Source organism: Nannospalax galili, unplaced genomic scaffold (assembly GCF_000622305.1).
Source record: "Nannospalax galili isolate Female #2095 unplaced genomic scaffold, S.galili_v1.0 scaffold718, whole genome shotgun sequence".
Classification (NCBI taxonomy): domain Eukaryota; kingdom Metazoa; phylum Chordata; class Mammalia; order Rodentia; family Spalacidae; genus Nannospalax; species Nannospalax galili.
The window spans coordinates 198,659-225,049 of NW_008341417.1; the positions used below are offsets into that span (position 1 = coordinate 198,659).

General features: G+C 36.4%; 1 protein-coding gene across 1 annotated transcript in view; it reads right to left on the reverse strand.

Annotated features, from left to right (window-relative positions):
• Positions 1-26,391, reverse strand: part of Hook1 (hook microtubule tethering protein 1) — a 50,166-nt gene that overhangs the window by 710 nt on the left and 23,065 nt on the right. The window contains exons 7-19 of the mRNA XM_029565263.1: positions 26,033-26,095; positions 25,070-25,153; positions 22,020-22,186; positions 20,544-20,684; positions 18,750-18,951; positions 18,111-18,221; positions 10,810-10,897; positions 10,654-10,714; positions 8,568-8,708; positions 6,449-6,542; positions 4,657-4,691; positions 3,515-3,597; positions 2,865-2,965 (exon numbers count right to left, since the gene is read on the reverse strand). Coding sequence (XP_029421123.1) covers positions 2,865-2,965; positions 3,515-3,597; positions 4,657-4,691; positions 6,449-6,542; positions 8,568-8,708; positions 10,654-10,714; positions 10,810-10,897; positions 18,111-18,221; positions 18,750-18,951; positions 20,544-20,684; positions 22,020-22,186; positions 25,070-25,153; positions 26,033-26,095 — 1,371 coding nt within the window. The remainder of the gene's footprint in view (positions 1-2,864; positions 2,966-3,514; positions 3,598-4,656; positions 4,692-6,448; positions 6,543-8,567; positions 8,709-10,653; positions 10,715-10,809; positions 10,898-18,110; positions 18,222-18,749; positions 18,952-20,543; positions 20,685-22,019; positions 22,187-25,069; positions 25,154-26,032; positions 26,096-26,391) is intronic.

Sequence of the window (26,391 nt, forward strand, 5' to 3'; positions counted from 1 at the left end):
CAAATATAAATCATCTTACAGGTAGTAAATAGTATAAAAATCCAAACAAAAGTGGGAACAACAACCCCAAAATCCAGCTTCCCTTGTCTAAGTACTCAATGACAACTATTTAGCCTTTTGTTACTCAAATTTTGAGCACTAAGGTCCTAATAGAGTCCTTTTTACACTTACGTAGAGAAACAGAAAAATCTCAGTAACTATAGAAGAATTTGCTAATTTTACACTTTTGTATAAAAGAAATTCATAATAATTATTATCTACCTAGCCAAATGCAGTTCAGTACAGAGAAACAGAATAGACACTGGTGGTGGTTTTAACAAACAGAAGGGTATTCCATCCCATTTATTCAAATTACTGTTAACTGGGTAATAGGAAATATTTGCGCACAATGCAGTAAAAAGACTCAGTTGCATTACACAGTCAGCATTATGTTGGAAACCAATTTAGAAAAGTCATGTATTAATGAAAACCCTAAATAGCTGTAGGGAAACCTACACATTTCCAGTAATAAGGATTTTACTGAAGTAATTATAAACCTATTTAAAGGTTTAAAATTATATAATGAGTTAAGAAGATATCATTTACATTTATAAAGTAGAGAGAAAAGACTAGAAAGCAAAATACTAAATTATCTCTGAGGTTCATGCATTCAAAAAACCACCTACTGAATGTCAACTCTGTGGCACATATGATGGGCAAGAGGAACTCAGCAAATTATCAGAGACCCACACGTGCTCACAAAGTTCACATTTTAAAAGCAGAATGCTATTATAGAATTTAAATCATAATTTCATTATAAAGAACAAATCATAATATTATCTCTAAATGATAAAAACTATGGTTGTGACTTAATATTCTATCAATTCTTTTACAATGGATACATATTTTAACCACTCTTTTAACTTCTCCCTCCAAATAATGTAAGAAAAACAGAAATGATGTTTATTAAAGCAAACAAGCATCTTTTAAATAATTTCATTTTATTCTTCTCTTTAATTATTTATAATCCTTTTAAATATCATTTAGAAATATATTCCATGCACTTAATGATAGTTTTATCCTTTGATCTAATGATTTCATATCAAGAAGACACAGTTGACATAACAGACCAACACAAGGAGAAAGCTCTCTGTATAAGTATGCTGCCTCGTCTCATTTTAGGTGCGAAAAAGGAAAAGGAAATGGAAAAACTATTTCAAGCAGGAGGCTAGCAAGGACACTATGACACAGCTTACACAGCTGAGTCTTATGCATTATTTTACTTTGGCAAAGCTGCTCCACAAATGTACTATCTGTATTCTTTACTGCTATAATACCAGTTCTTGGCATAGCAAGTTTTCAATAAATAGGAAATTATATTCTTGTAACATGAGGAAACAGTTAAACTTTAAAATATAAATTATATGTATATATACATGCATGCACATGTGTATATATTATGATCAACAATTATGGAGAAACCATGTACCAAAAGATGTACTGTCAAGAAAATGCACCAAAATGTTCAAAGCAATTGTCTCTGGGAATCTTTCTATGTTTTACACAACAAGCATTTATACTTTTGTAACTAGAAGAAACACAGCTGCTACAAATACTGCCTGCATGTTTATCAAGTCTATTTGCTTTCATTCCAGACACACAACCGTATTATATTCTTGTGCCTTCCTACATGTTCTCTGTGGACACATGCCTAAGTTCTGCCAGTGAGTCCTGCTCTTTACATCTTTCCTCTGCAATCTATTTTGCCTCTTCTCATATACTCATTGGACAACACTAAGTAAAATTCTGTGTTGAGACCTGAATGAGTCCTCAGCACACAGCCCCTCCCACTCACAACTCGATGCAGTATCATCAGGAAGGAAACTTCCATCATGTGAAGCCTTGAGATTTAGGACTCAACTTTTACTACAACTAATACTGATATCTTAACTAGTAAATATGTAACATTGAAGTAATAAAAAACAGACATACTATTATTTTAAAGCTGCACAATAAAATTCCTTATTTAACTTACTAAATAGAAAAGAACTGATTAACATTCTCTGACAGAACACTTATAATGCTATTTATGAAAATAAGACTTTGAAAACAACACAGATATTTAATGGAAGTATGAAGTAAGAAAAAGAATTTAGCACAGTGAACCTCAGAACAGAATTTAATTATCTAATCTAAAGAACAAAATAATTCAAAGTCAAAACTGGCTACATACCAAGAGCCTGTCTCAAAAAAACATAAAAGAACAACAAAAACAATTGCTCAATTTATGTTCATTTAGCTAACATTAGAGTAAATTTTACTCTTAAGCAATGTGTTATGACCCTAGCAAAGAAAAGTTTAGATTCAGTTTCAAGAGCAAAAAACTCCTTATATTATAGTAGTCAATTTTATCTTTTCATTTTACGTGTATGAGTGTATTGACTGCATGTATGTGTGTTGTGCAATGCCCATATCATATTCCTTGGAACTGGAGTTATGGACAGTTGTTAGCTGCCATGTGAGTGCTGGGACTTGAACCTGGATCCTCTGCAAAAGCAGTCAGTGCTCTTAAACACTGAGCCAACTCTCCAGTCCCAGCAGTCACTTTTCTTAATAAGGTTTCTATGTCAATATCAAAGCTGTCCCTGTAAGTGATGTTTGACACTAAGCTAGTGAGACTGAGCATGTAAGGACACTCATGGAGAGACACCAGGATGTTGACAGGCAAGGCGAGGCAAAGCAAGGGAGAACAGGTGATTAGAATACAGTACACGAAGGGATCATATGAGAAATACACACAAACAGCAGTCAGCAGTGCAATCAGAACTAGGACAAATTGGAATATGGGCCAAAGAGGCTTGGGCTCAGAAAGTGAAGTCACTCACATTTCTGGCTTTCTCCAAGTACATTTTATATCTTTCCTCCATTGCTTTCATGTCTTCATCCTTCTTCTGAAGAGCAGCCTCAAGTTCACTGATCTTTTGGACTATTAATAAAATGAAATGAAAATGTCACATATTTATAATAGTTGATTCTTATACAAAAATTGCATTTATCACACTTATTTTTCAAAGACTTGTAAGAGAATTTAAAAGAAAAGCTTTTCTTCCTTTGTAGTTTGTTATCTAAAATTTTTGAACTGCATCTAATATACCCTCAGTCATTGTCCGTAGTCTAGATATTCTGTGCTTTCTATCACTTAAGTAAACCTTCTAATGTAAGCAAAACCATAGTAAGAGAAAATAATCCAGTATTTCTAATTATAATTATTCTGTTCAAATTCTATAGTATTAACTCTACTACATTTTCCAATGTTTGATACTCCTATATATCAATCAGTTCATCCTATTAAATTATATTTTTTGCTTTAAAATGGTTCATACATAAACGAACCCAGCACTATAAATCGGCATGGCTCTTATTTGCAATGTACATGACCATATATTATGCAAAGATTTAAACAGGTTCTACTCTCCTTCACTAGAAGGGTAAATCCTTGGATAGAAGTCTGACACAAACTTTAACAAATACTTACCATTTTGATTTATATCTGGCTGAAGCTCTTCAATAAGCTCTTGTTTCTTCTGTAGTTCTTCATGGACTTCTGTTAGTTTTTCCCTAAACAGTAGAGAGAGCATGAAATTTGGAGTCAAACAGACCTAAAGATGAAAACAGATCTTTGCCACATTAGCATTGTGGACTTTGGGGAAGACGCTTTCTGATCTTTTGTCTTCTCACATGTGGAAATGGGAATCATATTCACCTCACTACAGGAACTGCTGTGAGGATGGGAATTAATTGCCTGATACAAGATGGCTTCCAAATTGGCAACTTTTTTCCTCAGTACTCTTTTATTCCCAGGAAAATAAATGATTTTATAGATCAAAATCCACAATATCTAGTTGGCAAGTGTCTGCTTTGTTAAGTTAGTCAGATGGTATTAGCAGTTCCTCCCAAGCCCACGTGATCCCTGAGGAACAGATCCTCAAACGACCTTAAGAGTAAAACTAAATCGGTTTATCTGGACCAAGAGCATGGCCTTAAACACCCAAAAGGAAAGTATAACCAAAGATTAAGTGGGCCAACATAATTTCTTGAGAGTCCATATAAATAGCTAAAGGCTACATAACAAGCAACAATGCCAGATAGGCGATAGCTTCTTTTGAGTTCTTGGCCAGGGTGGCCAAAGGGATTCCCAGATACTAACCTAGCACAGGAACTGGGAAAATGAACAGCAGACCCCAATCTTATCTAAGGGAATATTGACAACTGATTACCGCTAGATGAAGAACAGCTGATCCTCCTAAAGCAAAGACCTCTAGATAGGCTGACTAGACTCACCAGAAGGGCAAGTAGTGGGGAATGTCTGGGGTGCCGACAACACAGCAGACAGTAGCAGGGATATCAGAGTATAAGGGCTCTAGTGGGGGGAGGGAGGCTATGGGAGGGTGCCATCTGGGAAGTGGGTGTAAAAATAAATAAATTTAAAAAATTTAAAAAAAAATGCAATTGGGCTGGCTGCCAGGCACCAGCACATGGCACATCTTCTGCTTTCGTGGCAGTGGTGCTTTAGTGGACTTGTGCTTTTATTCACCAAGTCAGAAAAGGAGATTAACTCTAGAAGCTTCAACACTTCCCCTTCTGATTGGAAAAGAAATGAAGGACTGGTTTACTTACATATGAGCTTCCAACTTCTGCTTTAGTTTGCTGGACTATAAAATTAAAAATAATTGCTGTTAAGATGATTCTCTGAAGGGTAAATTTTCCAGACATTTAAATCTCTTCCCCTCTTTTGAAGGTGAACTATGTAAAATTGCTGTCTTTAAAAGTAGTATTTGCAATAATAGTTTTAAGAGCCGAAAGTTTCAGGTGCATGTCCTACAGGAAAATGGCTAGGAAACAGGAGAGGAAGTGAAAAAGAGGAAGAGAACAGGAGAGGAAGTAGAGTACAGTAACAAAGAAATGTTTTGCAGATTTTTGAACGTAATAAACATTAAATTTGAACTTGGAAAATAGCAAATGCTGAACATGATGCACTGAGAAGTGTCAAACATTAAGTAAAGGATCATTTATTAAAAATTTAAATTTTAGGGGCTGGAGAGATGGCTCAGTGGTTAAGAGCACTGACTGCTCTTGCAGGGGACCTGGGTTCAATTCCCAGCACCCACATGGTGGCTACGAACTGTCCTTAACTCTAGTTCCAGGGAAATCCAAAGCCCTCTTCTGACCTCCACAACACTGCATGACACGGGTGAACTCACATACATGCAGGCAATACATTCATACACATAAAATAAAAATGATAGAATATTTTAAAAATATAAATTTTAATACTTATCTTTACAAAATTTATAAATGGAAACATTTTAATATTAACATTGAAATGAAGCAACTGGATTTTGTCAAAAAACAAATTTGAAATGTTTCCTCTTTAAAAAATAGTACTTATAACAGCAGTTCTGTAATAACTAAGTATCTGCAAAGTTTAAAATACATAATTTGACATGCAATCTGGACACCAATAAATTAAAAATAAAAAAGGAAGAAATTCACAATCCTTAAAACATTGCAATCCGAAATGAGCTTCCAAACAGACGCAAACAGATGAGATTTTAAAAGCATTCCCTAATATGGTTTAGTGGTATCAGTATTAGAGAGGGTGCAATACCATATATGTGCACATATGAGATGCTGAATGCATGAGATGACTTCTATGTTCCAATCCCCCAGGAAAAAGAGAAAATCATGTAAAGTATACAAAGCCAAAAAGGAAAAGCAGCCCTCCAATCTTCCTTTTCATCTCTCACCATTCCATTTCCTCCCCCACCGGCATTCACTCCATCAACTACTCTAATATACCCAGCTCCACTTTTTCTTTTTAATTAACTGTTATCTCTCAACATTCTTTTCCTCCCCATATAGAGATCAAATTTCAAGATGTATTAAGATTTCTCTAAATTTATCTTTTCAAGTCTTATCTCAGCGCTCCCACTGTCTGGCAAGGGAGATGTGTGCAGCAGGGAAGCAAGACTGCACTGCGTGCGGTCACAGCATTGTCACCCTTCAGTCAGTACTGACTTCTTCAATGATCTTTCGGTTCAAATCTCTTAATTCAGTCTCTGTGTTCCTCCTAGGAAACTTTCTCAGTTCTGACTGCTGACTATTCTCATTTCATCTTTTTTCAGGCCAACCTTGGAATCCCAACAGATTCATAAGGCCTACAAATGTATCATGCTCTATCAGACTTATCATGAACTAAGTACAGCTGCTGGCACAGGACAGATAGAAAATCATCTCTCGATATACATGGCCAAGACTTCAAGTTGGCAAAACCACTGCCCCTGTTGTGCAGATCTATACGGTATTTAGAGGTACCCTTAATGAGAGGGGTAGCACTTTCAAATGCAAGATCGAAGTGGGTAGCAGGAACCAAGAACCACACAGCAAACTGCTAGACTTCCTTACTTACACTTTCGCCTTCAGCCTTGAAGCCATGCTCCTGCAAGGACTTCTGAAGGTCCTCAATCTGCTGCTGCAGCTCTCGGATGCGTTCTTTGCTGAGCCTATTAGGAAATGAGCAGCTCTTATTTGTTTATACTTAAAGTCAAAGCAGTTAGAGTACATTCAAGGGTACTACAAAGGTACATTCATGCAGTTTAGTGGGAAAAGAAGGCGGCAGGAACAAGCGCAGGCCCTCTTCTAAGAAACTAGCTTTAAAAAGAATAATTTCTTTCCCTCTGAAAGCATGTATGTCCACATCCTAAAATTTTAGATAAAAATGTAGTATTTTCTTCACTGTACTCTGATAGAAAAATTAGAAAGCCAACTCAATTTTCCTACAGTTATATTTTTATTTATTTAGTCAGTTCTGTTTCAGATTTCATGGTGTATAAGGAGAGAAAGGATACTCTTTCAACTACTTCTTGACTTTTTATTTAAATTATACAGGTAATAATAAGTAGTGCTAATAACTAGTGCATAACTAACGAGAAATTCCATTCTTTAAAACTACTGGAGTCTACTCCACTAGAATTTGCCAGCAAGAATCTCTTTCTTTCCCCCTACACACACACACACACACACACACACACACACACACACACACACACAGAGGTATACATGACTATAACACATACTTCTGTACATTATAATACTCTACTGTAGTGTCACTAATATAGTAATTATCTATTAATTGTATATTAGTCTTCATCAATTCTCTAAAATCAGAAAATTAGTACCTCCAGTGTTAGCAAGATAGTAAATAGTGACTAATGTCTTCATAAAATTGACATTTATTTTAAAAAAATATTTTATTATTTTTTGATATTATGTATATGACTGTATTATCTGCATGTGTGCAAGTGCACCCATGTAGTACAATGCTCATGGAAGTTACAAGAGGGTGCTGGATTCCCCTGCAACTGGAGTTATGGATGGTTGTTAGCCACCATGTGGGTGCTGGGAACTGAACCTGTGTCCTCTGCAAGAGTAGCCAGTGCTTTTAACTGCTGAACTATCTCTCTAGTCCCTTTACTCTTCTTTTAATCACAGATGATATCACTCTATATACAAGTTTCAGAACACAAGGTTCAGGGGTCTGAAATTTCTAGTTGTTTGTAAGAAATCTGAAAAACTGAACAAATCCAGATACATTTATATATAGTAGTGAATAAACAAATCCAAATACACTTATATAAAGAATCTCATTCATGAGAGACAGGTTAGAAGAGACCCAGGAAAAAAGATTGACAGAACCGTCCAATGTAGAATTGAGAGTTTATAAGCTGCGTAACTTCTTAACCTCTAGGTATCTCAGCCTCTTTACCCATGTGAAAATTATGATCATCCTCACTAATCCATAGTTAGTGCAAGGATTTAGGCTCAAAAAAGTACAAAGAAGAGTACCTGGCACACAGTAAGCACTGTAACAATATTTATGGGGGTGGAGAAATATCTGTGTGGTAGAGTGATTGCCTAGCATTTAGGAAGGCCTGAGTTCCATTCCTAGCACTGGAAAAAAAAAATCTTAAAGTATGTAAGTAAGGGTATTATGAAGACTGATAGGGAATTCATAGAAACCAGACAGAAGCATTATGTTTACTATTATGCCAAGGTTTATATACCTGAGTGGTACCAGGTAAGCACACTATCTGCTTCAACTACATTACCCAGTGTCCTCTTTTATTTACAGGTGAATACAGGGTATCTGAATTTAAGTAACTTGCCTAAAAACAGTGACTGAATTGAAGCAGACATAGGCTTCAAACTGACTATATAATCTGTGTCCCATCTGCACACCAACTGCAGAAGCAGCCATACCATCATTTACTCATTCATTTTCTTTCAACTGTGAAGACGTCTAATGAAAGTCAAGGGTAAGTAACCTGACCAACCAAGTCTTTTAAAATTAACAGATCAGCCACTTCTCTTACAATATCATCATTGAACTAAATCACTTGACTTCTTTCAGGGAGCAAAATTTACTGTGGTGAGAAAGAACTTCGGATGATGCTATTTACTTGGACCTGAGTGATGACAGCTTCCATTTTAGGTAAGGAATCATGAATTCTGCTGATAGCAGCAGTCACCTTTGCTCAGTCTCCAGCTCATTCGTCCTGCGCTGCTTCTGCTCCAGCTGCTCCTGCAGCTTCTCAATGTGCTCATTCTCAGTACCCTCCTGCTGCAGGCGAAGCATCTTATTCTCATGCTGCAATCGGATGAACACCTCTCTGACGTTGGAAAAAAATTTTGCTTTTAATTTTTAATAAGAGTTGCTGTATTATTCTTACTTGTTTTTACATTTATTTACTCATTTTCTGTGTGCATGTATGTGGGCACATGTGCACCACAGTATCCATGTGGAGGTCAGAGGACAACATGTGGGAGTCAGTTCTCTCCTTTACCATGTGAGTCCCAGGATCAAACTCAGCATATGTGGCAAGTGCCTTGATCTTCTGATCACCTCATGACCACAGCCTATTTGTTTAAAAAGGAAATCTGTGTTTATTCAACAGCTACCATTTTTTAAAATTTTTATTTATTATTTTTATTTTATGTGTATGTGTGTATTGCCTGCATGTAGGTAAGTGCACCCGTGTCGTGCAATGCCCGCAGAGGTCAGAAGAGGCTGTTGGATCCCCTGGGACTAGAGTTACGGACAGTTGTTAGCTGCTATGTAGGTGCTTGGATTCGAACCTGGGTCTTCTGCAAGAACCACCAGTGTTCTTAACTGCTGAGCCATCTCTCCAGCCCCAACAGCTATCATTTTAAAATATGATCAAAAGTTCTGACAGGTTTTCAGAAAAACTATGTATGCTGTGAGATTATACCTCAAAAACAAGTAGTAAACTGTTACAGGTATCAGTATAGCAGATATGAACAAATACTATGCAAATCCCTATACAATATTTAACTTTTACATTTCTAAAAAATATCTTATTTATTTTTATTTTAATGTGTATGCATGTATTGCCTGCATGTAGGTAAGTGCACCATGTCCTGCAATGCCTGTGGAGGACAGAAGAGGCTGTCGGATCCCCTAGAACTGGAGTTATGGACAGTTCTTAGCTGCCATGTGGGTGCTGGGATTCGAACCCGGGTCTTCTGCAAGAACAGTCAGTGTTCTAATCCACTAAGCCATCTCTCCAGCCCAACTTTATATATAATTTTAAATGAGATAACTAATGTAAAGCAACCTTTGTTATATAGATTTTAGACAGTTTCTCTTTTTAATAACATAGCACCTAACTGTCACAATTAGTAAGGAAAGTCCTCTTACAAATCTAGAAAGATAATTTGCCGAATTTTGCTTCTGATGTATTTTTAATGGCTGTGTTAGCAATAACAGTCTTCTTTATGAAGTTTAAATGGATGGGTCAAAGAGAATTTCAGTATGGTTTGTAAAATACCATTCTAGAAAAGGAGTAAGGCTACTCACTACATGGGTACATATATGGCCTAGTCTGACAGGTTAACTAGCACTGGTCACACTGAGCGGATTTGGAAGGGAGGCAGGAACGGAGAATAACTAATGAGTATGGGTCTTTTGGGTGCAAAGAAAATGCTCTAAAATTAGACGAGGAAGACAGTCACATGACAGTGACAACTCTGAATAAAATCCAGCAAGATAAGTGGTTTTAAGTGGATGAATTACTTCTCAATAAAAGTAAGCAAAGGATCATTTTAGTTTCAATAAATCAGACTTTGCTTTTGCAAAAACCATGAAAATAATATTGTAATATCACGGGATAGATAATCTACAAGTAAACTATCAGGAAATAATCAAGAGAAAAGATGGATTAAGAGAAACTGTTAAATTTATATTTTATTTAATTTCTGCTTAATTCTCACTGTTATTGACAACTCTTCTATTTTATTCAACCCATGTGGACTTGAATGTCATATATTAAGTTTTCCAGAGGTTAAAAAATGGTTTCAGTACACTATAAAATTAGTCATAAAAATTAGACTGTTAACTCTGTCAGTTTGTCAAATTTTACTTCTGATGAACTTAATTGCTCTGGTAGCAATACTACTATTAAGAAAGTTTTCTTCATCTCTATGATTCATTAAATGTTTTAAAGGCTAAGCGACTTACATACTTAAAAAAGACAAAAACAGAAGCGGCATTCCTACCATTAAGTATGGATTCTTAATCAGTACGAACACTTTTACCTGTATTCCACGGGCATCATCTCAGCGGCGAGGTTCTCATAACTCTTGGTAGCAGATGCATCTAAGCAACAAAAATGGACTCCTGTTTCATCAGTATTTCAACCAACCAAACAAACGAAAAAAAGAAAACGAAACAACAACAAAAAAGCGCCTCACCAGCTTGGTTCAGGTGATCCTGCTGTGCCTGCGAACACCGCAGCTCCTCGTTGGTTTCCTTCAAAGTGTCACGCTGTTCTATCAGCCTCTAAAAGAAATTGATATCAGCAGACCATTCAATTCTGACCATGAGATATTCAGCATGCTTACAATAACTTCAGTTTGATAATTGTAATTGAAACAATATTTTTAGTTTTAAGAAGTTCATTTTCTCTTGCATAAGTTGTATAAACAGTAGCCTTTGTACAACACACTGTGGATTCTCTAATGACTAGGGTAAGTTTATCTTTAAAGTAAATGAATGCAACTATTTTCAATGTAGAAATAAGCCACTACACGGTAGGTAATAGCAAAAGACTTTTGAGACACACAGATCAGAGTTTGAATTCTACTTTCTCCACTTAGTTATATCTTGGGAAAGTAAGTTATTTGACTTTTTGGCATTAGTATCTCTATTTTAAAAAATGGAAATACCAATACAAAAACCCTTGCCAAGATGTTTTGAATAAAGTACAGCATAAAGGATGGTATGTAAGAAATGCTGAAGACTAGTGAATTCTCCTCCCGTTGTTGCGGACTTCCTCTGAAAGAAGTAGTAAGTCACATCCTGGAAGCAAAACCCATGGAGAACACTATTTCCCATAGATTAATGGGTGCTAATACTTCACGTCACTGATTGCTCTGTTTTAGAGCCTACACCAATCACATAGTTGTGTTCTGAAAAAAAGGCTCACATACAAGTCACGTTCCCAGAGGCTGAAAAGTATTTCTAAATAAAAAACATTATTTTAAATGTCATATTCGAAGTAAATAAACAAAATTCTATTTAAGTTCACTATGTGGTTCAAGTCCGTCCAGCAGAAATTCAAGCCAGTGATTCAAGGTCTTTAGGTTGTAGTTGACAGATATCCTAGACATTCCTGACCCTTATAAATTAAAATCAGGGGCAGGCACAGGGACCTCTCTAAATATGCTCTTCATAACTACAATGAAAATACTAGAAAACCTGCCCTTATCAACTTCACAGAATTCTGGAAATAAAGGTTAAGAATCACCTGGGGAATATTCACTCAAGTAAATTTGCTAAATTTTCATTACAACATAAAGCTTTTGCTCTTTTTTTAATTAATAAATTGTATTCTTTGACAATTCAATATATGTATATAATGCATTCTGGTTAGTCTCCCCTCCCCCTCTTTTATCTCCTTCCTACCCTTACCAGGCCCTTCTTCCTTACAAATCTCCTTAGTGTATTTACTAGTTTTTATTTTTTTCAGTGTCTGGGGGGCCATCTGTGAGACTTTTAAGTTGCTGTCGGGCTATCCCCTCTTCCAGTTCTGGAGTAGCTTTGAAAATAGCAGCTCTTCAATCACTGAAGCTGTGGTAACCAGGAGCGCTTAACAGCCACCGAAAGAGGCAGATCAGAAAGGAATCTCCTCTTTAAAACAGTTTTTATTTGATATGTCCTACAGACTCTCCAAAACCAGGATGTACGGATCTTCATTATTTGACTGGCTTCATCTGCTTTCTCAGCAGGAAAAGTTGTATTCTCTAGGTATATATCAAAAACAGCTACCAGCATCTGTTTGCCACTAGTGTTAAAGGCTGTGATACCAACAACAATAAACAAGATCCTCACCAAATCTCTCAAGGAAGATCTGAGAAACAGAATGCCTAAGAGAATAGGAAAACCTCTGACATGTTCCTGGAGGTTTAAGAGGCAAGCTACTAAGCTCAGGAAAGCCCTCAGAGGAAGGCTCAGTGGCCCAACCACAGATGAACCTGAGATTCTGTACGGCAGGAAATAAAGGCAAAAGTATGATTTTAAGTTGTGTGAGCACCAATGGTGATTTCCAACACAACATCCAGTCCTCTGGCAAAGGTTGTAAGAAATACTGGTTGGGGGCAGGTGTAGTAATTTCAGACCAATCATGAACTACCAACAATGATAAATAAGCAGAGACCAGTGGCTTCCCATTATAAAGAACACAAGTTTTATAGAATTAACCCAAAAATATCACTAAGAAACAAGACAAATTATGAGCTTTGAAGAAATATGATTTTCAAGTGGATAATATTTTATCAAATGTCAGGCTTTCAACACAAATACCAAACATACAAAGGAATAGGCTAGGCTATTCACAGGTTAAAAAAAAAAAAAGTCAACAAAACAGCCAATGAAACAGGTTAGTACATGGCAAAAATCAAAACAAGCTACTTTAAATATACTCAAAAAACCATGAGCAAACAATGAAAAGAGGGTGGAGAGAGTGCTCAGCAGATAAAGACCTGTGATACCAAGCCCTACAACCCGAGTTAGATCCCTGAGAGGAAAGATCTTGCTCATGGTTTCAGAGATGTCAGTCCATCATAATGGGGAGTGGATGGCAGAGTAAAACAGTTCATGTAGTGGTGGCCAGGAGACAGAAAAAAGGAATAAGAGGGGCCAGGGCAAGACAAAGCCTCCAGAACATGCCCCTAGTGATATACTTCCTCCAATTAAGCCACATCTCCTTCTTTTACTACCTCCTACTAGTTCCAACATATTATGAGTCTGTCAAGGAATTAACCCATTGCTTAGGTCAGAGTCCTCAGAATTTATCACTTCCTGAAGCCCATTAGCTGGTAATAAAGTCCCCAATGCATGAGGCTTTGGAGGTTATTTCCTATTCAAGCTATACAGATTCCAACTGTAGCATCCTAGCAAAGTTAGACAGTAACAGTGTGTGTGCTATATGTTCAGAAGTGTGCACATGCATGTAGTGACCAAAGGTTGATATGGTTGTCTTACTGGATCACACTACCTCAGGGATCCCCTTCTTCTACCCCCAAGTGCTGAGATTACAGGGAGGCTACCACATCTATAAATACATGAACGTGTCAGGGCATTTCCTTTTCAAATCATAACAGATGTCAATCATACCCCAGTAACAATCATTAGGCAATAACTCGGGTGTGTATGTGTATGTGTATATGTGTATGTATTACTCTGTGTGTGTATACATTTATGTGGATGCCAGCTCAGGGAAGTCAGAGAACCACCTGCAGCAGTTGAAGATTCCAGGGATCAAACTCAGGTTTGGCAGCAGGTGCCTTCATCCACTGGGCTATCACACTTGCCCAGAACTCAGCTCTTACAATTTTAAAACTTAAACACAAAACCACAGTAATCCAAGATGACATGTGATACTAGCCTAGGGACCAGAGATAAGAATCAATGATAAGAGAACTGAAAGGCCAGAAATAAGTTCCTACATTCTGGTCAAATAATTTTAATTTTTTAATCAGTAGGGTTTTTTGAGTAGTTTTAGATTTGTTAGAAAAGTGAACAGGAAACCTCAAATTGCCATACATTTCCTCCTCTTTCCTCTACTACCAACTTCCATATCATTAACATAAGGAATGATTTGTTAATTTGTTACAACTGAAATGCCAAGGTTGACATACTATTATTAACCAAAGTCTGATGTTTAGGTTTTGTTCTTTCTACATCCTAGGCCATGTATACACTATTACAGTATTATGGCCCACTAATTTATAACAAGGGTAACAAGACAATTTTAATGAAGAAAGAGAAGTCACATCAACAAATGGTACTGGGACAATGAATAATAACCTAAAAATGAATGAAGTTGGACACCATCTCACACCATATACAAAACGGAGCACAGACTAAATATAAGAGCTAAAACATAAAATTCTTTAAAGAAAACAAAGAAATCACAACAGAATAAAAGCAGACAACTGTGACTTAATTAAAATAAAAAACTTGTTGCAAACAACACAATCATAAACATGTGAAGACAATACCTACAATCAGGGACAACATTTCAAGATCATTTATCTGAGAAAGGACTTTTAACCAGAACACAAAAATTTCTTATAAGACAATAATAAAATTAAAGAACCAAAGTAAAAATTGGGGAAGGATGTAAAGAGTACTTCTATAAGGAAATACTATACAAATGGCCAAAAGGTACATAAAATTTGCTCAACGTCCTTAGTCATTAGGAAAATGCAAATAAAAGCAATGACATACCACTCCATATTCACTCAGATAACTAAGAAACAGCAGAAAAGTGCTAGCAAAGATGTAGAGGAAAGGCTAAACGTCATTACTAGGCATCACTGTAATACTATTTGTAGATACGTACTTCAAGGAATGAAAAGTGTGCCCACAAAAACTTGTGTATAAATGCAGCAATACTTATAACAGTCAAAAGCGGAAATAGTGCCAGCGTCCATAAACTGATGACTGGACAAACAAAATAAGCGGTGTCAACACAATGGGGGCATTATTCAGCAATAGACATCACAGGAAACATATGTTAATATGGATGAGTCAAGGATTGAAAGAGTCAATCACAAACCTCAAGTCATGTCATTTAATGCTCTTTCAGCCAGGAAAATGTGTGGGGATAGCAAGTATATATACAGTTGCTAAGACTGAAAGGCGACCAAATAGTAGAGTAACTATAATGGTCACAGAACAACTTTTTAGAATGATGACAGTTTTCTCAAATTTGATTGTGATGATGGCACCCCAATTCTGTGGATACACTAAAAACCTTGTGTGATAGTTTTAATTGTCAACTAACTGTCAATATTAGCAGTGTGTGCGTGTGCGTGTGTGTGTGTGTGTGTGTGTGTGTGTGGTAATTATGCTGTTTAAAAATGTATGTATGCTTTAAAGTAGTTGACTGAAAATCTAGCGTTAGAAAGCATACAGTAAGACTCATGACCTTGCTTTGTAACTTCACTGTCCCTTGTGAAGCAAACAGAAGTGAAAAATGAGGGAACACAGAGGTCCTTCCACTCCGTAATGTGTCTTCTTCACTTTCATCAGTGTTCTTCAATTCTCATGGGAGACTCTTACCCTTTCTTGGTTAAATTACATGTTTTATTTATTTTGTAGCTATTGTGAATGGGATTCCTTTCATGATTTCTTTCCAGTAATCTCATGACTGGGGTATAAAACTGTTATTGTTTTTGTATCCTACAACTCTACTGAACTTATCAGTTCTAATATTCTTTCGCTGAGTATTTAAGAAGCTATACAATTAATATTGCTAAAATGTCCAAGCCATCAAAAATTAACAGGTTCAGTGTAATCTCCACGGAAGGACCAATAATAACATTCTCACACAGGAACCAACGGGAAAAATACTAAAATTCCTATGAAAGCACAAGAAAACCGAGTAGTCAAAGCATCCTGCACAAAACGACCAACACCAGAAGCATCACAAACACACCAAACACCATGGTACGGGCAAGACAAACAAACACAGATATAGACTGATGAAACAGAACAGAATACCAGAAATAAAGTTGGGTCTTAATAGTCAACTAATCCTCGGAAAAAGTGACAAAAAACTTACACACTAGAGAAAAAACAGCCTCTTCAAGTACTTTTGCCAAGAAAACTGACCCTTACAGTCTCATCCTGTACAGACACAACTAAAATTGCATCAAAAAGATCTAATGTCAGACACAAAATTAGGAAAACACTACAAAGAAAATATGAAGAAACTTTAAGACATTGGTAGTGGCAGTGATTTCTGGATAGAACCAGAAAAGCAAAATCAGATGAGTGAAGATCATAAACAAACTCTTTGCACAGTTAAGGGAAAACTTAACAAAGGCATGGGATAGCCTAGAAACTGGGAGAAAATATTTCCTAGGCCATTTGGCAAGGGATTAGTACCCAGAATATAAAAAAAAATGCAAAAACTAAAACTTATTTAGCCACTTCTCCAAAGAAGAAATACAAATGGCCAGAAAATATATACAAAAAAATGTTCATTAACATGCGCATGTCCCATCCAGCATGAATGACTATTTTGTAAAAAAAAAAAAAGATAAAACATGCTGGTGAAGATGTGGACAAAAGGTACCATCATGCAGTTTTGATAGGATTATAAATTAGAGCCACTGTGAAGAATATGATGAAGGGTCCTCAAAAACCTACTTCTAGATATACCATGTGATCCAGGTCTCTCATTTCTGGGTATTCCAAGAACATGAAATCACCATGCCAAAAAGATGTCTGCCCACTCACGCTTACTGCAGCTACTCATAATAGCAAAGATGTGGACTCATCCTAGGTACCCATCAAGAGATGGATTAAAATGTAATATATACATGCACGCACAAACACACACACACACACACACACACACACACACACACAAACACACATGGGGGTATACATTTTGGAATATTAGTCAGCAATAAAGATGAATAAAATCTTTTCATTTGCAACAAAATGAATGGAACTGGAAAGCATTATGTTAAATGAAATAAGCTAGAAAGGAAAATACCACATATTCTCTCATATGTAGAGCCTAAAAAACATCTTCAAGACTGTAGAATAGTGAATTAAAGCTGTCAACAGCCCCACTGTAAACCTGGAAAATGTACAGCACCTGTTCCAGAGACTGGTTGCAGGGAGTGCCAGGTGTATAGGGAAGCTTGCCAAAGGGTGGATCGACTGGCTTTTGGTTGCAGTGCCTGGCATTTATCCTCTATTCCGGGAAGAAAAAATGGCCAAGAGTCCCCAGTGCCAGATATCCAGGCATCCAGGCACAGAAGGGGAGGGGTCTAAGATACAAATTAGGGGTCTAAAGACTTCTTAGCATGGCTTGTAACAACCCACCTCTCTCTTGGAGGGAGGTACTGGGGACAGGGCTTACAGACAGGAAAATGAGAATACTGGAGAGCAGCATTTGGTCAGTTTTCAGGTTAGTGTTTACTGCTCTGGGGCACCTGAAGCAGAGTAGCTCAAGCAGACAGCTCTTCAGAGTACTAATCCTCTCAGCAGCTCTACAATGAGGTCTGGCAGGAGAAGTGAAGGAGACAACCTTGACTCTGCCCGCCTCTTCCTGATGGGCAGCCTTGGTCCTTATAGGTAGAGGGCCTGGAGTACTGCCATGCTGAGAATAAACTGTCTTAGGGCCTACTTACCAAGTCAGGTCAGAGTTGTGAGGAGCTTAAAGATTGGGAGTGATGAGAAGATACGGGGGACAGGGGGAGAAGGCTCAATTTCATTAGTTCACACTGCATGCATGTGCTGAAAAGTCACACTGAACCCATAATTATGTACAAGCTACACAGGCTAATCAAAGCCAAATATATTTCAAGGAGTGAAGAACTGATAGAAATTTATGTCATAAGAGTCTTTCATAGCAACAGTTTTTATTTTAATTTCAAAAAGAGCTAGTAGATATCACTGAAATTCTAAGAGCGAGTATAGTTTAAAAGCAAACAGAATGACACATTCCTTATCAAACATTTATGATCACCTCTTTTTCCTTGAGTAAAGCTTCATGCTTTTCTTCAAGCCGCTTCATTTCAAACGCTAGTATATCTGCCCTTTTGGATTCAGAAGAAAGCTTAGCATGAAGATCCTGAACCTTTTTTTAGAAAAAAACAAAAAGTAAAAGAAAATACTTTGTAATATTGATAAACTTTCAGAGTTGAATAAATGAAAAAATGGCTAGAAATAAAATGTCTACACTAATTCTAAGTATCTTAAAAACTAGAACATGGATAAAAGAATTAACATAAAATTCAACATATTCAAGTAATAAACCAAAAATCTGAAAAGGTGCCTTTAATGTTTCTCAAGGGTGCTTGATAAGTGGCAGATCAAAGTCTTTTAGAGTAGCGCTGTCTAGGCATTTGCATGATCCCCAAAACACTAACAAATAACAAAAGCTAAAAAGGGAAAAAAATAAAAAAGCTTAGACTGCAGTATGAGGAGAAAGATGCAGGTAAGTCAAACTCTTTAATCAGCTCTTCCACTTCATTTACACGTAGTTGTTCCTCAGAAGCGCACAGTTCAGTATACTCTATATTTAACTTCTGCACCATTCAGAAAAAAATATGGAAGAGCAATACCGAACCTTGAATGTTACCAGTGAGATACTCAGACACCTCACCTGGCGCTTGTATGTCTCGAGCTGTGTGCGTGCCGCATTTGCCTTCTTCAGCTCTTCTTCTAAGCTGACTGTGTTGTGCATATACATCATATTTGTTTCCTGTAAAGATTTCACCTGCTTGCGAAGGTCATTTAGATCCTGTAGCTTCTGTCGATAACCCTCAACTACTGACTCCAGTCTACTTGCCTTATCTGAGGCAGCCCTGTGACAGGTAAAACAAGGGCATGCACACGTTATTCTTCTGTCTACAAAATGAAATCTTCTGAACTATAACAAAAATGTGGATTTCAGGCCCATTTATTGTTGTAAAGGCATCAAGTATTAAAATACTTCAAATTTAGGTCATGCCTGATGGCACACGCCTTTAATCCTAACACTCAGGAGACAGGGGTAGGTAGATCTTGGATACTGAGGCCAGCCTGGCCAACACAGTGTGTTCAAGGCAAGCTGGGGCTACAGGGAGACAGGTCTCAAAAAAATCAAAACAAAAAGAAAACTAAAGTATTTCAAATTTGATAGGTTATCATACTTTTAGCATAAGTTTTCAAAATAAAATAATTTTATACATATAACTAAATTCTAAACCATTCTGTAGTTTCTAAGGAAAACTTTGTGTGTATCATTTAGCAAACTTCAAAAATATTTGACATGCTTAAATTTTCCTAAACTGGAAATTTGTCTAGCAAAGCACTTTAAAAAAAATTCTTAAAAAAAAATTTTAATTGTATGTGTATGAGTGTACTGCCCGCATGTATGTAAGTGTACCCATGTCATGCCCTCTGCCCACAGAGGTCAGAAGAGGGCATCAGATACCCTGGAACTGGAGTTATGAACAACTGTTACCATCATATGGGTACTGGGAACTGAACCGGGGTTCTCTGCAAAAGCCATCAGTGCTTTTAGCTGCTGAACCGTCTCTCCAGTCCCCCCAAAGCACTTTTCTTTAGAATTGCATTTACCTAACCAACTAGAAACAGCAAAAATGAACAACAACAACAACAAAAAAAAAAATCAAGACATGTCAACAGCCCACATAGGTCTGAATTAATAGCTATCAGGATTTTGTTTCAAATGGATATTTAAAACAGAAAAACAAAAACAAAAAAACCACCTAGGAGAGGGCCAGTGAGAGGGCTCAGCAGGTAGGGTACTTGTTGTAAAGCCTAGCAGTCTGAGTTCAATCATTGGGACACACATGGCGGAAGGAGAAAACCAAGCCCTGAAAGCTGTCCTCCGACTTCCACAAATGCACCATGGCACATGCACCCCTTTCTCCACCAAATAAATAAATGTAAAAACAAAACAAAAAATATAAAGAGCATGTGGACAGTTTGTTCATTGGGTTCACTGGGCAATACTTCATAGACAACAGCTATAAACTTTCTATTTCCACAGACAATTCTTCTAGAAGGAATTCTTATCTATATTTATATAAACTTCATTAAATGCCTTGATATACACTGCAAGAATATATTCCCGTACCATGAAATTTGTCAACTGTAGTAACGGGTATAAGGAGATCAATCTATATTATCATTTACAAACTGTTAGGAAAAAAATCATCATTTGGGATTTTATGGGCTCTAATGTGAAACTGTCATAAAAAGAACTGAGTATAATGCCCTTAAACTACAACTCTGATTAATGAGCACCAATGACAATGACCAGAAGTCTAGATAAAAACTGATCAATACTTGATAAAGGGATAATACTAAGAACCCCCGATTAAAACAGAGACTAATCAAGTTAGCTACGTGATAACTTAGAAGCAGCAAGATTATACTTAGGCCAGACCTAAGAATATCTATCTCATCTTTCAGCGCTCTTGTTTCTTCAGCAAGGCTCGTCAGCTCATCGTTCCTATGCTGAAATTCAATCAGCTGCTTTTCAAGTTCTTCACAGTGAACACGATAATCATCTTTTGCAGCTTCAAGCCTGAACAAAGAAAACAAGAATTTATAGTATAGTATTTACATTCCACTTTCAGAGGAAAAATTAAGACTAAGGTAACTTTTGGATCTTAATATAGAAACATACATGAATGGTAGCAATGCTGTAAATTTTCATTTTACCTCTTATTTATCTCTAATTCTAATGGAAATTTTAATTAGTAAAGATGAAGAGAAAGGTATCATTGTTTTTTAAAATACATATCATGTAAGGAGGTAAATTTAATTCTTAACCACTAAGCTATCTATCTCTCCAGCCCCTAGGTAAATACTAATTCTTAACAGACTATGACAAATTAAGAACAGTCTGGAACATTCTGTGGTGCCACAAAGAAAGTACTCTAAGTAAGATTACATGTTGTTTATAAGGCACAGGGCCAAGTGAAATGTCTTGACCAAATCTTGGGCAACAGAGCACCAAAATAAATAATGAGAATATCAGCTTTATAGTTCACTGACCAAGAATCCATTACCAAGTAATCCATTACTAATATATGATCCTGGTGCAATTCTGAATAGGATTAAAATTATAAAAGCATTGAGACATTTGATTGCATTGGGAAATTATCTGATTTGAAAATGATACTGTGTCAACAACAAACTACCTAGTGTCCCCATTATACTATGGTTTGTTGTTTTTAGGAAATATATGCTGAAGCTTACAGAGGTAAAGAAGAGTATCTCCAACTTAGGTCTAAAATGACTCAAAAATCTGCACATATCTCTAAAATATCTGCATACCTACATGAATACTTACTAAAGCAGAGAAAGCTATAAAACAGTTATAAAACAGTAAAAAGCATAAAGGAGATCCTTCTATTCTGAAAGCTTTACCTTGTGAGTTTGAAATTGCATCAAAATAGATGTATGATAAAATCAAAATGCTTGTTCTCAAGGTCTCAGTGTAGTAGGCCCAGAAAAAACCACCAATGTTTATTCAAGGTAAGGGCTATGCTTACTTAAAGATAAAGATCATCTTTTTTGCTTAAGATTTACATTATTTCATTTATTATCAAGTTACATTTCCTATGTGAGAAACTCTCTTTCTCCTAGGCTTCTGCAATCACTCCTTTGAACTCATCTTTGACCCTCATCTGTCCGTTATTTTTGAATTAGATCTTTTTAATGTACATAACCCTATGTAATTAAAAGGACTATAGACCCTGTAAGGTGGGAACCACTTATATCATTTGGTATTCTTATTAATAGCACCTTAATCAATGTCCTTAACACGTGTAACACTCAATAATTAGTTGTTGATAATTAGGAGTTTTTAGATATTCATTTAATAAAACTCAAAATTTTCCACTAAAAATATTACCTGTAGTTTTCTTCTTGCAATTGCTCTAGTTGTAATTGTGCATGAAAATACTTCTTTGCAACCACTGTATTGGGATCATCAAAAGAGCCATCCAGCTGGTCAAGCTTTTCATTCATCATCTCATTCTCAGAAACCAGTGAATGCTTCTCATCTTGAAGTGCAGTCACCTGAGAAGCAAACACAAATACAAACATCAACAGCAGCAAAATCCCTCTCAAGAGTTGGGAGTTCTGGATTCTAAATTCTGACTGTACATACAGGTGCCTACAGCAGCCAGAAGATGGCATCAGGTCCTGTAGAGCTAGAGTTATAGGCTGTTGTGAGCTGCCTTTGACGGTGCTGGAAACCAAACACGGTTCCTCTTGGAAGAGCAAGCAGCAAGCACTCTTAACCACTGACCCACCTCTCCTAGTACCCACTATTAATAGATCTATGAGTTCCCTTAACTATGTGGAACTAGACACTTGCACAATGAATTTAACAAGAACTAAAAGTAAGCAATTGTCTTAAAAACAGTAGCAGCAAGTTACAAACACTATCCTGCACTGAAGGAGATGGAAATGGAGACAAGGCTGAGGACAAAATCCGTTAGGCCTCCAAATGATTCAAATTGATTGATTTGGAAATACAAGCAAAATTTAAGTTCAGATATTTTGTAAGAGCTAGTATTAAAGAAAAATAGAACAAACCCAACCAATCCAAAGTAGCAAACTTAAAATTGTACAATTAAGAACTTTGGCCAAAGTAGATAAATGTAGCTATAACCAATCAAATTTTTTTTCTTTTTTTAATTTTTGTGTGTGTGTGTGGGGTGGAGGATGAGTCAGCTTCTTACTATTGTAGCCCAGGTTGGCCTTGAGCTTCTCTTTCGGCTACTATTCTGCCTCCCGAGTACTGAATTGCCAGCATGAACCACCACACCAGGACTTTCACTTAAAAAAAAAATTATTATTAATGTTGGGGGGATCCACTGAGTATATTAATACTGACCTCCACCTATTAATAGTGGAGGTCAGAGAACAATTTTGTAGGACTATTCAAATGACAAATACAAAGACAGGCTGAGGTGTCAGTAGATGAACCATATACAGAAGCAGTTTCTCCTAAAGTCAATTTATCCATCCATGCCTGCCATGTAAGTAGTTTAATGACTATTACCTACCATAAATTCTAAGTGATCCTAAGAGCAAAAGGAGTAAGGCTTTTATAATAGAAATATAAGTATTGCCAGATGTGATGCTCCATGCCTTTAATCCCAGTATTCGGGAAGCAGAGGCAGGTGGATCTCTGTAAGATAGAGGCCAGCCTGGTCTACACAGAGAGTTCCAGGCCAGCTGGGGCTAGTATTTATGTAAGAAATGCTAAAGTTACTTTGCTAGTAACACTATAGGGTGGGGTGAGACACATGGAAGAATACATGCTAACCAGAGATGTTTCAAATTTTGGAATATCTACATATACATAATGAAATAGTTTGAGGATGTAATCAAATCTAAGCACAGAAGTACTTGACAGTAAAAAACTATGACACATCATTAGCACCATGAAAAAGTAACATGTGCAGGTTGAATAGGCAGCACAGAGTAATGCCAGGACCCACGTCAGCATTTAAACAACAGCCACAACAATCTACCATACTGTGAACCTACATCTGTGATGTTATGACTGAAAATACTGTGCACTATTTTTTGGTTGTTTTATTTTTGTTTGAGGAAAAAAAAAAAAAAAAAAAAAGCACAAGTAGCTGAAGGACCAGGAAATGGGTCCTCAAATGGTAAGGAGGCACTGCATGGCTTTTTCAAATATTTGCTCCAAGGTCATCTTTCTCTTTGGTTTTATAAACTGACATGATTTCATCTTCATATAAACATGGGCTGCTCTAATCCTTCACAAAGGCCATTTCACCATGCACTTCTTCTGTAGCATCATAATTGTCAAACACCTTGGTTCAGAACAATGGCAGCTATTCTACCATACATTAGTCAGTGAACAAAAGGAGCCTCATGATCAATGGCAAGAACTTCTAAAGGGGGCAGTACTCGAGTGGCACAGCATGTGCTCAGCGCATACAAGACTCTGGTTTCAACACTCTGCAGCACAACACACACACACACACACACACACACACACACACACACGCGTGCACGCGCACACATCTCTATTCATTTTTCCTAGTTTACTGACAATCCTTGAGGTGTTTTTTACATACATAAGGAAATGAGACATCATTTTTCTCACCTGATAGATGAAGTCCTTCAAGTCATCACTCTGTTCATGTCATCACTGACTAGACCTGCATTCCATCCTTGGAACCCAGTGGTTGTGCCACACATGAACACCTATGCCTTTATTTAGTAGGTTCCAATACTACTAAATGCCAATTCATTGAATCTAAGAAGTATATAGACATAATTCATATACATGTTCATGAGAGCAAAACAAACATGAACTACATACATATGTATGTATGTGAGTGAGAAAGAATATGCACTTTATTAAGTGGTCATACACTGCTAAGAACAACACAAAATTACCTCATTTAATATTCATAAACAATTATGAAGTAAATTCTCATTTTAAAAATATTTTATTTATTTTTATTTTATGTGTATGAGTGTACTGCCAGCATGTATGTGAGTGCACCTGTGTCGTGCAATGCTGCGGAGGTCAGAAGAGGGTTTCAGATTCCCCTGGAACTGGAATTAAGGATGGTTCATAGCCACCATGTGGCTGGTTCAGAACCGAACCCAGGTCCTCTGCAAGAGTAGTCAGTGCTCTTAACTGCTGAGCCATCTCTCCAGCTCCCAAATTTTCATTTTTAAAAAAGACTAAACTGAATCCTCATCTGAACAGCTGAAATTCTCCAACAAATAGAATGATTTTCTCAGCAATTCTGAACTCAAAAAAAGGTATTTATGAACTTCCCATGTGAATACTGAATTATTAACAAATCATTTTAACTTTTCCCCATGAAAGGAAAGCCAACCTCCAGCACTTGCTGCCAGTTCATCATGCAGGAGGAACCGTGCTCTTGGGTTCCTGGTCCATACCTGCATATCTAGCTCTTGGCACCTCTGCTTCAGCTCTTCCTTTTCCGCTATGGCTTCTTGAAGCTCTTCTAAAGCCCTTTTAAGCTGAAATATAATGTAATTTTCAGTAAACCATGTTTAACAAATCAGAAAAATTAAATTCTTCTGACAGTACATATACTGATACTAGAAATCATGTTTCAAATCTATCTGTTAACTGATTAATGAGTCTTGGTTTTGTTGTCTTTGTGTGATATGTATTTATGCAATCTCATGAATATTTAAGGATAATGTCTCACAGAACAAATATTTTATGAAAATTCTTGGGAAATGTTTTAAAGGTTATTAGAAGTTGTATTTTCTAATTTTCTCATAGAAGAAAAAATTAAAGTATGTTTCCAGTTAAACAAAATTTCTATCAAAAAATAAATCTGAAATAGTTCTTCAGATAGCTAGTATTGCTCATGAAAAAAAGATGAACAATACAACGGGTATCTGACAATGCATTTGGCCTCTCATTTCACTTTGCTCTAGGTTGTCTAGAACAAGGGAGAAAGGCACTTTTCTCCTATGTAAAAACAATGCTGTAACAGAACCCTGAGTCTTTGAGCTATTTCTATATTATCAAACAAGGGGCTAGAAATAGGAAAAAAAGATATCAATATTAAAACAAAATCTTGGCATATTTTTAAAAAATTGTCAACTATTTAATGGTATACCTATCTCTAATGGGCCACATAAATGTTAAAATGTCAAAACATTCAGTCCCATTAACTCTTGGAACAGGGTCACAAAAACACTGTAGGCAACCACTACTTACATTGTGAGCATACAGATTAATAATAAAATGGATCTCATGGCAAAAACATGAAATTTCATAAAAGAAAACATTTTGTATTTGCTCTCCCATTTTAAGCCTCATGAAAGTAATTGGCAGAACTAAATCGCTGTTTGCAACATTTTCCTCACATACTAAATACTTACCTGCTGTTCTAATTCTCCAACAGTGTCACTTGTAGGAGAGCTTACGATTTCTTTACTCATCAACTAGGAAATGAAAATAGCACAATTGAGTACAATAGTGTAATGTTCATGAAGTAAAAAAATGTATTTACTTAAAAGGATCATAAAGTGATTTACATTTAACTTTTCCTTGCCTTAACTTAATGATCTTTAGAACATTATTCAAATAAAAGTTTTATTAGAGGTTTAACCTAAACAAAAATGTTCAGCATGTTAGTTATAACATTAAGAATAAATTCTTCCTAGAATATGGAGTTATATTCCAAATACTTCTGTATGGAAAATTTTTAATCCAAATTTTAAGAGACACATTACTGAGG